The 14,730-nt window shown below is 39.5% G+C and overlaps 1 protein-coding gene across 2 annotated transcripts in view; it reads right to left on the reverse strand.

Annotated features, from left to right (window-relative positions):
- Window positions 1-8,767: 8,767 nt before the first annotated feature.
- Window positions 8,768-14,730, reverse strand: part of DDIAS (DNA damage-induced apoptosis suppressor) — a 32,544-nt gene continuing 26,581 nt past the window's right edge. For both annotated transcript variants that reach the window (XM_005884826.2, XM_014532224.1), the window contains 2 exons: window positions 12,587-12,704; window positions 8,768-11,651 (listed from right to left, as the gene is read on the reverse strand). In XM_005884826.2, coding sequence (XP_005884888.1) covers window positions 9,027-11,651; window positions 12,587-12,704 — 2,743 coding nt within the window. In that variant the 3' untranslated portion in view covers window positions 8,768-9,026. The remainder of the gene's footprint in view (window positions 11,652-12,586; window positions 12,705-14,730) is intronic.

The following is a 14,730-nucleotide window of genomic DNA, read 5'->3' on the forward strand; positions in this document are numbered from 1 at the left end:
AAAGCATCTGGGAAGCACTAATTTACTTTCTGTCTCTACAGATTTGCCTATCCATTTCATATAAATAGAATTATACAATATGTGGTCTTTTGTGTCTGACTTCTTTCTAAATTTAGCATACTGTAGAGATAATGCTGCTATGGACATCACGTACAAGTTTCCTGTGTGGGCATATGTTTTTACATCTCTCTTAAAAGCAATTAGTCTAGCAAATCTTGTCGTGTGTTCATTTAAGCAGAACTTCTTAAACTCCTGTTTAGGGAATGCAACCTATAATCTTAAATCAATTGTTCAATTAGGAGACCCCTACATATGTCCATAAGAATTTTTCTACGAGCCTAATATTTAGATATGATAATTTCATGAAGACCACTTCAGTCTTATAGAAACTGAGTTGTCATCATATGGAGAATTTCTAAAGTCCCCTGCATTGTTTTAAAGGACAGCTATAGATCACGCTGGAGAGAAAAATACTCATTCAATCTTCTAGGACTCAATGAAGGAGCGCTTTTAACATACAATTTCCTTTATATATCAACTGTTTTTTAAAGTTTGGATTTTCCTTCTTGAAAAAAAAGATTGTCAAATAGCCAAACCACCTGACTGTCCATTGTAGCTTAAGTGTTTATTATTAAGACATAATTCATACTGAGAGTCAAAGTAAAAAGAATGTATTTTGTGTGCAAAGGATGAATGTATCGGTAACTTTATTTGTAACAGAATTTTTTAAACAAGATGAATGGAAATTGCTCTCCCATGTACTTGTATATAAATAAACATTTCCTGTTGCCCACATTTGGAGGATGATATGCTATCAAAGTTAGTAAAAAGCAAATAAGCTTGAAGTACACTAATGTCTTTCAGCATGACTGGAATGTGCTCTGGATTTGGCCATCTGGAGGCCTGAGTTTGTCGATTCTCTAACTGACTAACCTGGACAATTCATTTAAAATTTTGCACCATGGATTTCTCCTCTGTAAAACAAGGGGCGACGGAATAATCTTTAAGGCCTCTTAGAACACTAAATAAGACTACTCTGCTATACTCAGGATGTGAAAGTAATGTGCTAATTATTTCTAATGGCGAGAAAGATGCTTTATCTGATGACATACTGGAAGGAGTATTATTACACTGAGAATGAGGAGTCATAAATTCTAGTTTCAGTTCTGACACTGAGGAGCCCTGTTAAACTAGATTAGATAACTTTAAGATCCTTTCTAGCTAAAACACATTATATGGTTCTATATTCTCATTTGGGCAATTCCTGGGCAAATTGGAAATCACTGTTTTGAAAAACCTTGAGGATCACTATCATTAGTTGACTCAATTATTCCACATCTGCTACCCACAAACTATACCTGATATATGCTATCTCTATACCCTCAAGTACATCTGCAGCTGAAAGATAGAAACTGGAACTATATTTAAACCACACCATGTGCCTGTGTTTTTGGCCAGGTGCTCACCTCTGAATATTTCAAGAACTGAAATATCTTATTTTCATTACTTGCAGGAAACCACATGTTAGTTACATAAGACATCCTATCTAAATGTTCGTATCTGGAATTTATTCAGGCTTCCCAGGGAATAGTTATGTTTTCACATGTAGGTAAAAATAAGCTTAAAGACACAGGCTAGCCTTTCTGACTTTGATCTTGGAGATGAAACCATAAAAACTAACAACTGTATGTGGCCTAACATTCTACCAAGTTTATTGATGCTCAGAAGGGGTGAGGGAGCTCCCTGTGACCTTTTTATAACGGCACTAATCCTATTCATGAGGGCTTTGTCCTCATGACCTAAATCCTTCCAAAAGGCCTCCCCTCCAAATACGATCATATTGGGGATTAGGTTTCAACATAGGAATTTGGGGAGGGGAGCACAAACATTCAGTCAATAGCAGATGGTGTCTGATTAATCGGACCAATTGGCTACTCAGAGTTATAGGTTTAATAGCAGAGTAAGCATATCCACTTTCCCTTTGTTATATCTGAAATACCCCCAGATCAAGGAGTTATAACACACTGTCAACGGCATTTGACTCTAGTTAACTTAATCACGTCCATTTAGCTTGTTCAAATTAATATTTGTCCAAATGCTTTCAACCAGTCCCTTCATCTGGTACCAGTTGGGCTGCAAGCCTTGAGAAAAGTAATCTGGTTAAGGTCTGCTGACTTACGACTATTTTGCTAATCACATGAACTTTAAGTTTAGATCTTCAAAGAGTGGAAAATGCTTTTCCAGCCAGTGCTAATTTTTGGGTTTCTGTTTTAACAATCTTGGGCAATATCTATTTTCATATTTCTGGTTGGTTGGCTTTGTAATTACAGATGTTCCTCTACTTACAATGGTAAGTTGGAAATATGCATTAATAAGTTAAAAATGCATTTCATACACTTAATCTATTGAACAACATAGCTTAGCCTAGCCTACTGTAAACATGCTCAGAGCACTTACATTAGCCTATGGTTGGGCAAAATCCTCTAACAGCCCATTTTGTAATAGTGTTGAATATCTCATGTACTTTATTGAATATAGTATCCAGGAAAAGCTGGCAATATAGTGCACGACGGAGTATTGGGCTGTTTACTCTCATGACTGCGGCTGACTAGGAGCTGTGGCTCACTGCCACTGCTTGTCCTCACGAGAGTATCTTACAGCATATCTCTAGCCCAGGGAAAGATCAAAATTCAAAATTTGAGGTATTGTTTCTACTGAATATGTGTCACTTTCACACCATCTTAAAGTTACAAGTGGAAACATCATAAGTGAGGGGCCATATGTATTTTGATAAATTAAGCATATATGTTGTAATTTCTAGGGTAGAAAACAAAAAGAAACAGCACTTAACTTCCAAACCTAGGAGAAAAAAACCAAATAGAAATGGTAAAAAAATAATCAAAAGGAAAAAAAAGAACAAAAACAACATTGAGTAGACAAGATAAATAGGAAGTATAAAGTACGATAAACCCAAATATATTTTAATCATTACATTAATTGTTAACAGACTAACATTCCAATAAGAGGACAAAGATTGTCAAACTGGACAACAAAACAAAACCCAACTATTCAAGCCTTCCACGAAGCACATCTAAGACAAAAAAATACAGATAGAAAAAGAAATGAACAACAAAAACAAAAATCTCATGCAAATACTAACCAAAACAAAGCTAATGCAATACAGTGATAATTAGTTTTAAGGACAAAAACATTAATAGTAATGAAACGAGACTTCCATGTTTAAATTTTTAGTCCACTAGGAAGATACAAGATTGAATTTGTACCTAATAATGGCCTCCAAATAAAATAAAAACTACAAAACTAAAATGAGAAATAATATGCATTCACAATCACAGAGATTTAAAAATTCCTCTTTCAGTAATGAATTGAATGGGGAAAATTAGTACATATATAATTTGAGCAACATGATTAATGTATCTAGTACACATAAAATTCTAGTACACATAAAATACTTAGGTATGTGCCCTGTCAGAGTGCATATGGGAGGCAATCAATTGATGCTTCTTTCTTTCTCTCTCTCTAAAACATCAAGAAAACACATCCCTGGGTGAGGATTAAAAAAAAAAAATTCTTTGCCCAATAACTGCAGAACACATGTTCTTTTCAAACACATGTGGGACATTTTCAAAAACTGACTACAGATTGGGCCACTAAAGAAGTCTCAACAAATTTCAAAGGGCTGAAATAATATAAAATCCTTTTCTGTTTGGAAATTAAGGAGCACATTTGTAAAAAACTCATACATCAAAGAAACCACATGGAAATTATAAAATACTAGAGGCCTGGTGCACGAATTCATGCACCAGTGGGGTCCCTCAGCCTGGCCTACGGGATCGGGCCAAAACCAGCTGACATTCCTCAAGGGGTCCCAGATTGCGAGAGGGCATAGGCTAGGCCGAGGGACCCCACCGGTGCACGATCGGGGCGGGGAGGGATGTGGGAGATTGACCAGCTGGGGAGGGATTATGGGAGGGCTCCAGGCATGTCTGGCCCTTCTTGCTCAGTCCCAATCATCGGGACCCCAGCCGCAAGCTAACCTACCTATCAGCGCGTCTGCCCCCTGGTAGTCAGTGCACGTCATAGCAAGCAGTTGAGCAGCCTTAGCATATCATTAGCATATTATGCTTTGATTGAACAGCTGATTGCATGACCAGACACTTAGCATATTAGGCTTTTATTATATAGGATTTTGAACTGAACAATAACAAACACTAATGTACATGTTTGGTCTCAGGAGAAAGTCTAGATCAGCGGTTATCAACCTGTGGGTGACGGCCCCTTTGGGGTTGAACCACCCTTTCACAGGGGTACATATTGTTTTTGTGATTAATCACTATGCTTTAATTATGTTCAATTTTTAACAATGAAATTGGGGGTCACCACAACATGAGGAACTGTATTAAAGGGTCGTGGCATTAGGAAGGTTGAGAACCACTGGTCTAGATAGCAGAGACTTCAAATTAAACAGCTTATGGGTGGTAAGTATAGATGAGTGAATGAATTCAACCAACGACTATATGTAGAAGGGACAATAATAGAACACTAAGTTAAGGCACCATCTTTTAAAAAGACAGGCAAATAGGAGGCAGTCAAGGATAATGAGGGGCGGAGGTTAGACAGTACCTGTGAGATCTGAGTAAGTAGGGATCCTGCCCCAGCCCCCCACACGTCAGGAATACTTGTGACTTAGATTGCCTTCTTCAAGATTTTGTAAATCCTCCTCCATTGCCTGGGACTGAGCAAGCCAACCTGAGCCTGGATTTGGTCCCATGGGGGACCTGGTTGTCAGAAGTACCTCTTGAGATTTTCTAAGTTTCACTTTGGTGTGTGAAATAGATGTCATTTCTCTCCTTTGACCCAAGTTTAGTGTGGACTGAATGCCAGGGGGAGCTCTGGGTCTTTTGCCTATAGAATTCTCCTGGGTCTGAAGAGTGGACCATTCTTACTAGCTGAGCAATATTTCTTTCACAGAACAGTACCAACTGTACAAGATTAGGCTGCCAGAATGGTATTGAATAGCTTTTAGGTGACTATCATATTGGACATAGTATAAATTCAGGGTTCGGGACTACTGAAGGTCACCTGGACCCCTGGGATTGTATTGTGTGTGTGTGTGTGTGTGTGGGGGGGGGCTGTTCATTAGCTCTCACTTTTCTTGGTTTCACTTATGATGCTACCTCTAGTCTGTAGACCCCCAGGCTTGTGAAGGTGGTGGCAGTGTTCTTTACCCTGTCCATTTGCACCAGGGAGATTACCCTACTCCTCTCAGCCGGTTATACACTTTGTGTTGGGCCAGACCTCTGTCATCTGAGGCCTTTCAAGGCTGTTGTCCCACAAAGCCAATTGGCACCATCCAATTAATGTCCTCTCCATTTCCAATTGATAGTGACTGTTTTCTCCAGAATTTGGCTTAAGATATGCTGATGAAGGAATGATATTCTTACACAAATAAAACTGGTCTTCTTGTTCCACCCATGAGCCTTTTGCCTTTTCTTCTCAGTGTGGCGAAGAATACAGTAATTACAGCTTAAAACATTCAGGAGACGACATGGCTGGAGTATGTGTTCTATGCTTATGCTATAGAAGTTCAAATGGTAAATATAACATGACAAAAAAAATAAATGATTACCCACACTTTCCTGCACACTCTGGGTAAGACTTGCATTTTTGGTGATTATCAATGAAGCACAGTAACAACCTTTGAGTCATTGGAAGCCAGTATTCACAGGCACAATGAATGCAGCATAACGAATAATGATGTAACCAGCATTAAAAAATGGTATTAAGGAACTGTAGAGGCAAGATCTATATGGTTCAATACAAACAGTGATGGCATTGTGAGTAATAGCAGCATTACTACTCTTATTGTAGTGGGAGATTATGAAACTAGCTAGAAATGGAACATTTGATAATAAAGAACATGAGACTATTTCCAAGGCTTGAAGAAGAAATGGTGCATGTATACTCTAAAAAATATTTACATGCACGGATCAGACAAGAAACATGCACTTTTTCTCTATCCATTATTCTATATCTTCATTGACAAATTTGTTTTCCTTACTTGGGCTCATAGATTTTATAATAGATTTTAAAAATAAAATTGTTCACATATAGACAAGGGTCCTACAAAAACATCTGTCTTGTAGGCAGCCGTGATCAAAGCAGAGCAAAACTAAAAAACCAGAAACCATGAAAATGGTATTTTGAACGTAGAGAAAAATACAGAAATAAAATAAGGAATGACAAATTCATTGGACTTGAGTTAGAAAACCACTGACACTATAGCCACTAAAGGTGGGGGAGAAAGAACACATGGCAGCAGCTTGAATAATGAATGGTGCTCACGTTGACAGTAACTATTTTTTAAAGGAGACTGGCTATAAACAAGAGTATTAGCAGGGAGGCAGCATGGAGTATTAAAAAGAACAAGTGTAACTGACTGAATCATTGAAAAAATTTCTTGAGTTAGTGAGAAGGAAAAGAAAACTCATTCAACACTACTGGTAGGAAAGTGTGATACTCTTTACTCTTAAGAAAACAAAAAACCCCACAAATGTACTTTTACAATGGTGAGATCTGATGGGCAACATCTTTTTGTTTTTTACTTTTATTTATGCATCTTTATTGTTGAAAGTATTACAAATGCACCCCTTCCCCCCCACTGCCAATGACCCCCTTCACCCTGCACTCCCTATGCCAGGCTACACTATTGTTTGTCCATGGGTTATGCATACATGCACATAAATTCTTTGGTTAATCTCTTCCCCCTGCCCCACCCTTTTTCCCTGAGATTTATCAATCTGTTCCATACTTCCATGTCTCTGGATCTATTTTGTTGGTCAGTTTATTTTGTTAATTAGATTCCACATAAAAGTGAGATCATGTGGTACTTGTCTTTCTGACTGGCTTATTTCACTTAGCATACTTTCCAGGTCCCTTCATGCTGTCTCAAAGGATAACAGATCCGTCTTTCTTACAGCTGCAAAGTATTCCATGTACCGCATCTTGTATTTTTTATTGATTTTTTACAGAGAGGAAGGGAGAGGGACAGAGAGCCAGAAACATCGATGAGAGAGAAACATCGATCAGCTGCCTCCTGCACACTCCCTACTGGAGATGTGCCCGCAACCAAGGTACGTGCCTTTGACTGGAATCGAACCTGGACCTTTCAGTCCGCAGGCTGATGCTCTAACCACTGAGCCAAACCGGTCAGGGCGCTATGAACATATTGTTGCATATATTCTTTTAGATTGGTGTTTTGGGATTCTTAGGATATATTGATGGGCAACATTTTATTTACAGGAAATATTGGGGGAAAGAGAGACAAGGTATGTATACTAAAATAAGGCAAATGCATAAATCTAAAATGTAGGACATTCTACAAAACAATAGTCTAATTTTCTCATAAAGTTAATGTAATAGAGAATAAGAGTTCTAGAAAAAGACAGGAGACATAACCATATATCATGGACAAACTGTAACAAAATCCTGGTTAAATAATATCAACTACAATTATAAGACAATTTAGGGACAAGGAGAAAAATTTGAATATGAGCTGAATATTAGATACTGGAGAACTATTGTTATTTTTCTTTGGTGGGATAATTATATTGTACTTATGTAGTTAGTCTTTTTTAAGGAAATTTGTTGACGTACTTAGGGATGAAATGTCCTATCCACAGCTTAAATTCAAATGGCTCAGCAAAAACTATATAGATCTATACAGATATATTGAAAGCAAATCCACTCACATGCAAAAAGCAAAACATTAAATATAACTGGTTCTAAGTGGTATGTATAGATGCTGTATCATTGTACTATTCTATTCTTTCAACTCTTACGTGTTTGTAAATTTTCAAAGTGAAAAGTTAGGGAGAGGAAGAGAAACAAGACAGTGAGAAGGTAAAGATGGGTATACTGCTAATTGATTAACAGCCAAACACGAGAAAGATCAGCACTAAATAGAAGGTGTGCATCATTTTTCTGAGATTAGAGGGCAGAAGCTGTGATGAGTACAGATATAGATGAGTAGGTATGGGTGTGGAAAGTGGGGGAAACAACAGGTGATCTCAATCTTCTCCATGAAGGAGGAAGCAAGAGGAGCAGTAGGTTGGTGGCGTGAATAGAATGAAGATTTGGAATAGATGCCGTGGGGAATGGCACAGGGAGCTGAACAGAGTACAGGTTTCACAGCTAAAGGTTTAGCTGAGGGGCTGCTGGGGACTAGAGTGTCTACAAACTTCTCCTGATTTTTGCTCTTATTAGCACTACAAGCTTATCTCCAATCACAGAACTTATCAGATACTGTTTGTTTACTAAACCATGAGTTTCTTGAGGGAAAGAGCTTGGCTTTCACCTTTGCGTTCCCAGTACCTCGAATGAAGCAAGCATATAATGAATATTTATTAAATAAAATAGTCACAGTTTCACATTTAACTCTAACTACTCAGTTTTTATTGACCTTTTTTCTTATCCCCAGCCCAGATTCTGCTGGGTTAATTGCTTCTCTATCAGGATCCCATAGCAACATGAATGTTTGTAATAGCCATTAAAAACCTCTTTCATTGCATCTGCTGCATTGTAGTGAAACTGTAATACGTCTGCTACCTAGTGGAACAAAATATTTTGAGATCAGTGATCTTGTAGGTTTGGTATCACAAACTTGACAGAGTAGTTGGCCTAATACGCAACAGGCATTTTCGTGAGCTGAGCTGACCAATTAATGAGGATTTTAAGTTTTGCTTTGTAAAGGCTTTATTTCTGAATGTACATGTGAGTTTAACAAATAATTTTAACAGGCAAAACCAACAATATTACTAACATACAATCAAAAATATAAAGTGCCAAGTTATCCAGATCAGAATATTCTGGATAAACACAGAAAAACAATTGCTTTATAAACATTTTTAAAAGACAGCACCTCTTTTCTATTTGTGTCTCTTCAAGTGTTCAAAATGGGAAGAATGCTTCCCATGCCAGTGGAGGCAAATGTTCCAAACAAACCTTTAAAGGTTCAGCCACTGGGTTGAGGTGACTTTCTGTGAAAACAATTCAGGAGACCATGCATTTTTAGTTTCAGGCACTGAAGGTGGCCAATTTTCTGAAAACGAAAGGCAACATCTGACTTCTGAACCACAACCAAGTCCCAACACTGACTCTTTGGAAATCCAGCCTGAGTGTGTACTGCTGTAGTTAGGAGTTTTCTGGTTTGCAACTACTGCTGTAAGCGTGTTCTTTAAATTTAACTCTTTCTTAATGAAACGTTTATTGGTTCTTTGTTTGACACGCTTCAGTTTCTTTCTCGGTAATGTGTTCTGATCAGGAGAATTACAGGCAGCAAGGCATTTTCTTAGACCAACGGCTTGGAATCCAAGCATATCAGGAAGAAATGCTTTTTTTGTGGTAGGAGGGACCCATTCATCAATGTCAGATTCAAAGCACTCAGCAATAGAACAGTTGTTGACAACCTCTGGTTGTGTAACACCAGGTATAACAGGGCTTTTGGATTTCTGGCTGGGTGTTTTTACATTTTTTTGAGACCTCGGAGTGGCTTGCTGTGCCTCATTTTCAGAGGAAATCCTTGTTTCTTTATAGTTACTATCAAGATCCACATAAAAGGAAGGTAGTTTCTTGAAAGCTCCTTTCACCCCATGAGTTCTTGTTTGGTGGAATCCTGCAACAGGAGTTGACTGTGAACATGGAACAAAGTCCTGACTATCTTCAACATCACTTTCTGAATCTGATGGAAAATGTGGTGAAGAGCATGTTTTTGGATTCATGGAGGCAGGCATGTTTGGCAAGGATAATTTTTGTGAAGATTGGCTGAAGTTTTCAGGCAGTGACCTCAGTGAAAAATCAGATTCTATATGATGACTTTCTGCCGAAGACTTTCCCCATTGTAACAAAACATCCTGTGACTCTTTGGTGGTTTCTGTTGCCATGTCCATTTCTTTAGCACTATCATCAAAGAGATCAGCAGAAGCATTGTAGCTGCTTTCATGACCAGGAACATAGGTCTGTGTTAAGTTATTTCTGATATGTCCATAAGGCATTTCTTTCAATGCATCTGTACTTCTACTTGGACTGCTGCAAAGAGCTTCTAAGGAATATGTAAGTTTCCTGCAAATTGTAAGACTGTCACCTTGGTTCTTTGGCCATCTCCTACATTGTTTATTTTCTAAGCTGCAAAGGTCAGAAACATCATTATACCTCCTGGAACACAACGTCATCCACTTTTCACTCATTTCCAAAGGTGATTTTTCTCCACATCCCTTAAAATACTTGCTACTGAGACAAGAATGGTCACTCTCTGAAGTACTGTGTGTATGTGAAATCGTAGCCCTACGTGGTGGAATTCTGGTAGACTTCCTAAGAGTAGATGTTGTTCCTAAACCCTTTGAAGCTGGAAACAGAGCTGACAGAGAAGCATTTGCTGGAAAACATTCAGAAATATCTCTTCCATTTCTACCTACAGAGACAGCCTCTGCTGTGTTATCTGGTTGTGAGTCCTGAACACTAGCAGCTGGATTTGCTTCACAGTTGGAAAGGAAGTTACCTTTGCCAGAGTTTGCTTTGACTGTTACTTGTGATGCTCTTAACGCTATAGGTGGTGTAAGCAAGGCTCCAGCAGTTCCCTGGGGAGTCACAGATAAACTGCTGAGGTCTGCATGTAATTCATCGATGCCATTATCTAGATGAGGCTTCCTACTGCTGGCATCCACTGGAGTTATAGCAATCTCACTTTCGATAACTGCCAGAAACTTGTTTAAGCTTTCAGAGAGTGGCAGATCATCCCAAATCTTGAGGTCATAATCCTGGGAACCACTAGCTATTTCTTCAAGTCTGAGTGATATAGGTGGACAACACACAGATCTTTCCTGAAGGCTGAAGGGAGTACTGATATCATGACCTGTTAGCTCATGCTGGGAATTTCTCTTTTTAATTTCTACTGCACTGTGGAAGGATTTTGTATTACTTGGCTCATGGGACTCCTGCATTTTCAAGAATAAATTAGAACCAGTAACTCCAATTTCATGATGACTGCTGTGTACTCCACTTGGCTGATTAGCTTGTAAGCCAAGTTCATCACCTAACTTTTGTGCTGTGCTCTTTTTATCCATATATGAAACAAGGCTCCATGAACACTGAATGGCATCATGGCAACCACCTGAACCAGTGGCCTCTGCCAAGGAAATGCACTTTCTGTTCTGGTGAAGAGTATCAAAGGCCTTGCTTTGTTCTGAAGCTGAAAAATTATCCTCATCTGTTAGCTGTGAAACAATGGAAGTGAGTTCAAGTGATGACTGCCAGGACATTAAAAAGTTCTCTCTGCCATGGGATTCCACAAAATCAGAGCTGCTGTCAAGGCTACACATGCTGCTGAGATCACTACTTGAGTGTTCTAAAGCAAGCAGGTGGCTCGTAGGTGCCTGGGAGCCATCATGGAGTTTCCTGAAATTGGAAAGCTGCAAAAGCTGCCGGAAATAGTCAATGACAGTGAAGCCTGCGACACTCGGGTCTGGTAGGACAATCTGGCAAGCTAGTAGCTCTTTAATTTCTCTCCTGCGGCCAAGGCACTGTTCTAAGAAGGTACTGGAATCTGAACCTTGCCCATGTTGTTTTTCAAAATTCTGCGAAAGAAGTTAATACATTTAAATGAGAATAAATTTTTCTTCCTTTGACTAGAATGTGAAACAGATTTAAAATAATTTCAATCATCTAGTGTTATAGACACAGTAGTATAAGTAAGAGAAGCAAACCCTGGAGTAAAGAGACTTGTATTCAAATCCCAGTTCTAACATTTACTAGTGTTGTGACTTTGGACAACTTATTTAACCTTTTTGAGCCTTAGTTTTCTCATTTATAAGCTAGAGATTTAAAAAATGCAAGTTGACTGTATTTGCAATAACATGGAAAACTGCACTGCTTAGGAAATAGTAGTTGCTCAATAAACGATAGCTATTATATTTGTCATTAACTTCCATAAACTTTGAGTGCTTAAGGGAATGTTCTAACCTATTAAAAAAAAAGATAAAGAACTGTCTAAGGTTTTAACAAAGAAAAGCTCTGTAGCTCCTGGCTTCACCTTCCCTTTGGTCTTTCTCACTGTGCAGTTAGGGAGTGCTTTGTTCTTATTTTTAAAACCCTAATTCCAATGTGGATAAAATTTATATTTGTTCCCTTTAGCATAGATGAAACAGGAAAGGATTACTCCTTCAGAATTAGTACATTATTTTCAACTTCTATTGTCACTTTTATAATTATTTAAAACCATCCTTTCTAACCTATTATTAGTTATGAATATGCAGATAAACAAATATCTAACACTTCTGAATTTACATAAAGTTAGATTTTTAAAGCTCTAAAAACATTTAAACTAGACTCTTCTGACTTTTGAAAGAGGAAGTTGTCGCACATGGTGTTTAACCTATAGCCTATTTTTACACAGTCTAAAGTGCTTCTACAGGATCTCACATTTATGACTCCTAGAAACTGTTTAGAGAATTAAAATCATTTCATTACAATGGAAATGTTAACAGAACAGAAGAAAGCTAGAAGCAATTACCGTCACTCCAAAAATAAAGCTCTGTCCAACAAAGCAAGTTTCCACTGCTTTAGTTAATAGGTTCTGAGTTGCATCCCTATCCAGTGCTCCTGGAATTTCACTGGAATCCTGAATGTATCTTGATTGGAAAAAAAAAAAGTGTGAAGAGATAAACTTTGAAATTTTAACTTGCCATAAAGTCAGAATATATGAACAATTAGTTTGAAAATGCAGCATGAACCTTTTGAGTTACATATTTAAAAAAGTGACTTTAGCCCTGGCTGGTTTGGCTCAGTGGATAGAGCGTAGGCCTGCGGACTGAAGAGTCCAGGGTTTGATTCCGGTCAAGGGCACATGCCTGGGTTGTGGGCCTGATCCGCAGTAGCGGGGGAGGGGTGTAGGAGGCAGCCGATCAATGATTTTCTCTCATCATTGATGTTTCTCTCTTTCTCCCTACTTCTCTGAATTTTTTTTTTTTTTTAAAAAGTGACTTTAAAAGCTAGGCATTTTGTTCCCTCTAGTTTCCCATAGCTAGGAAGACAAAAACAATTGATCAAATGTGAATAAAATAGATGCCTGCCTAGGAATCAGGCCCAGCAATTATTCTAGAAGCAGCAGTGGGATCTCTAGTCCTCATCAAAGCAGAGGGGAGTCTTTCCTCTTCCCTGGCGATCCTATGGTCCCTCTGCTGTCCCTTTCTTCAAATGAGTCTGTTCTCAACAATAAGGAGACAGACAGACATTTCTTCTGTTAGGGATTAGGGGAGGAGGGTAGAAGACTGCTTAAATATACCCTTGCATTTCAGGACAACATCATAAAAGGTCAAACTATGCAGGTGAAGTTGTAATGAGAGAAATAACAAAATTTCAACTTCTAATATGCAAATATTCCCACAAATGGCTTCTTCTGCCTCAAGGGATGTTGGCCACTTGAATGTAAATATCAACCTGTATAATCCCTCAGTTTGAAACAATTTTACTGCCCTAACCGGTCTGGCTCAGTGGATAGAGCATCAGCCTGCAGACTGAAGGGTCCCAGGTTTGATTCTGGTCAAGGGCATGTACTTTGGTTTCGGTCACATCCCCAGTGGGGGTTGTGCAGGGAGGCAGTTGATTGATGTTTCTCTCTCATCGATGTTTCTAACTCTCTATTCCTCTCCTTTCCTCTCTGTAAAAAATCAATAAAATATATATTTTTTTAAAAAGAAACAATTTTACTTTCTTATTCTATGTCCTCTAACTTGGATTAGAGTTTTGTAATTTAGTATTTTAATCACAGCTTAGTTGGCCTGGATAAAAGGAGCTTGGTTTAACATTATCACTATACTAGAGGCCCAGTGCACAAGAATTTGTGCACTCGGGGGGAGGGGGTCCCTCAGCCCAGCCTATGCCCTCTTGCAGTCTGGGACCCCTCGGGGGTGACCACTTGCTGGCTTAGGCCTGCTCCCCGGGGGATTGGGCCTAAGCTGGCAATCAGACATACCTCTGGCAGCCCTCGGGGGATGTCCATTTGCCAGCGGGGAGCAGACCTAAGCTGCAGTCAGACATCCTTAGTGCTGCTGAGGAGGCAGGAGAGGCTCCCACCACCACCGCTGTACTGGCAGCCATCAGCCTGGCTTGTGGCTGAGCAGAGCTCCCCCCTGTGAGAGCGCACTGATCACCAGAGGACAGCTCCTGCATTGAGCGTCTGCCCCCTGGTGGTCAGTGTGTGTCATAGTGACCAGTCATTCCCAGTCTTTCTGCTGTAGGGTCAGTTTGCATATTACCCTTTTACTGTATAGGATAGAGGCCTGGTGCATGGGTGGGGGCCGGCTGGTTTGCCCTGAAGGGTGATCCAGATCAGGGTGGGGGTCCCGCTTGGGTGCCTGGCCAGTCTGGATGACGGGCTGATGGCTGTTTGCAGCTGGTCACACCCCCTTCAGGGAGGGGGTCCCCACTGGGGTGCCTGGCCAGACTGGGTGAGGGGCTGAGGGCTGTTTTCAGGCTGGTGGGCGACTGAAGCTCCAGACTCTTTTTTTTCCCTTTTTTATTCTGGGATTTATTTACCTTCTATAGCTGTCACTGGAGCTGAGAGCCGGCTCCATCTCTGAGGCCTGGCTCCAGCTCTGAGGCTGCGGCTGGCTGAAAGCAGGTATCTGGGGTTTGTTTAGCTTCTATAATTGCAAC

Source organism: Myotis brandtii, unplaced genomic scaffold, assembly GCF_000412655.1.
Source record: "Myotis brandtii unplaced genomic scaffold, ASM41265v1 scaffold86, whole genome shotgun sequence".
NCBI lineage: Eukaryota > Metazoa > Chordata > Mammalia > Chiroptera > Vespertilionidae > Myotis > Myotis brandtii.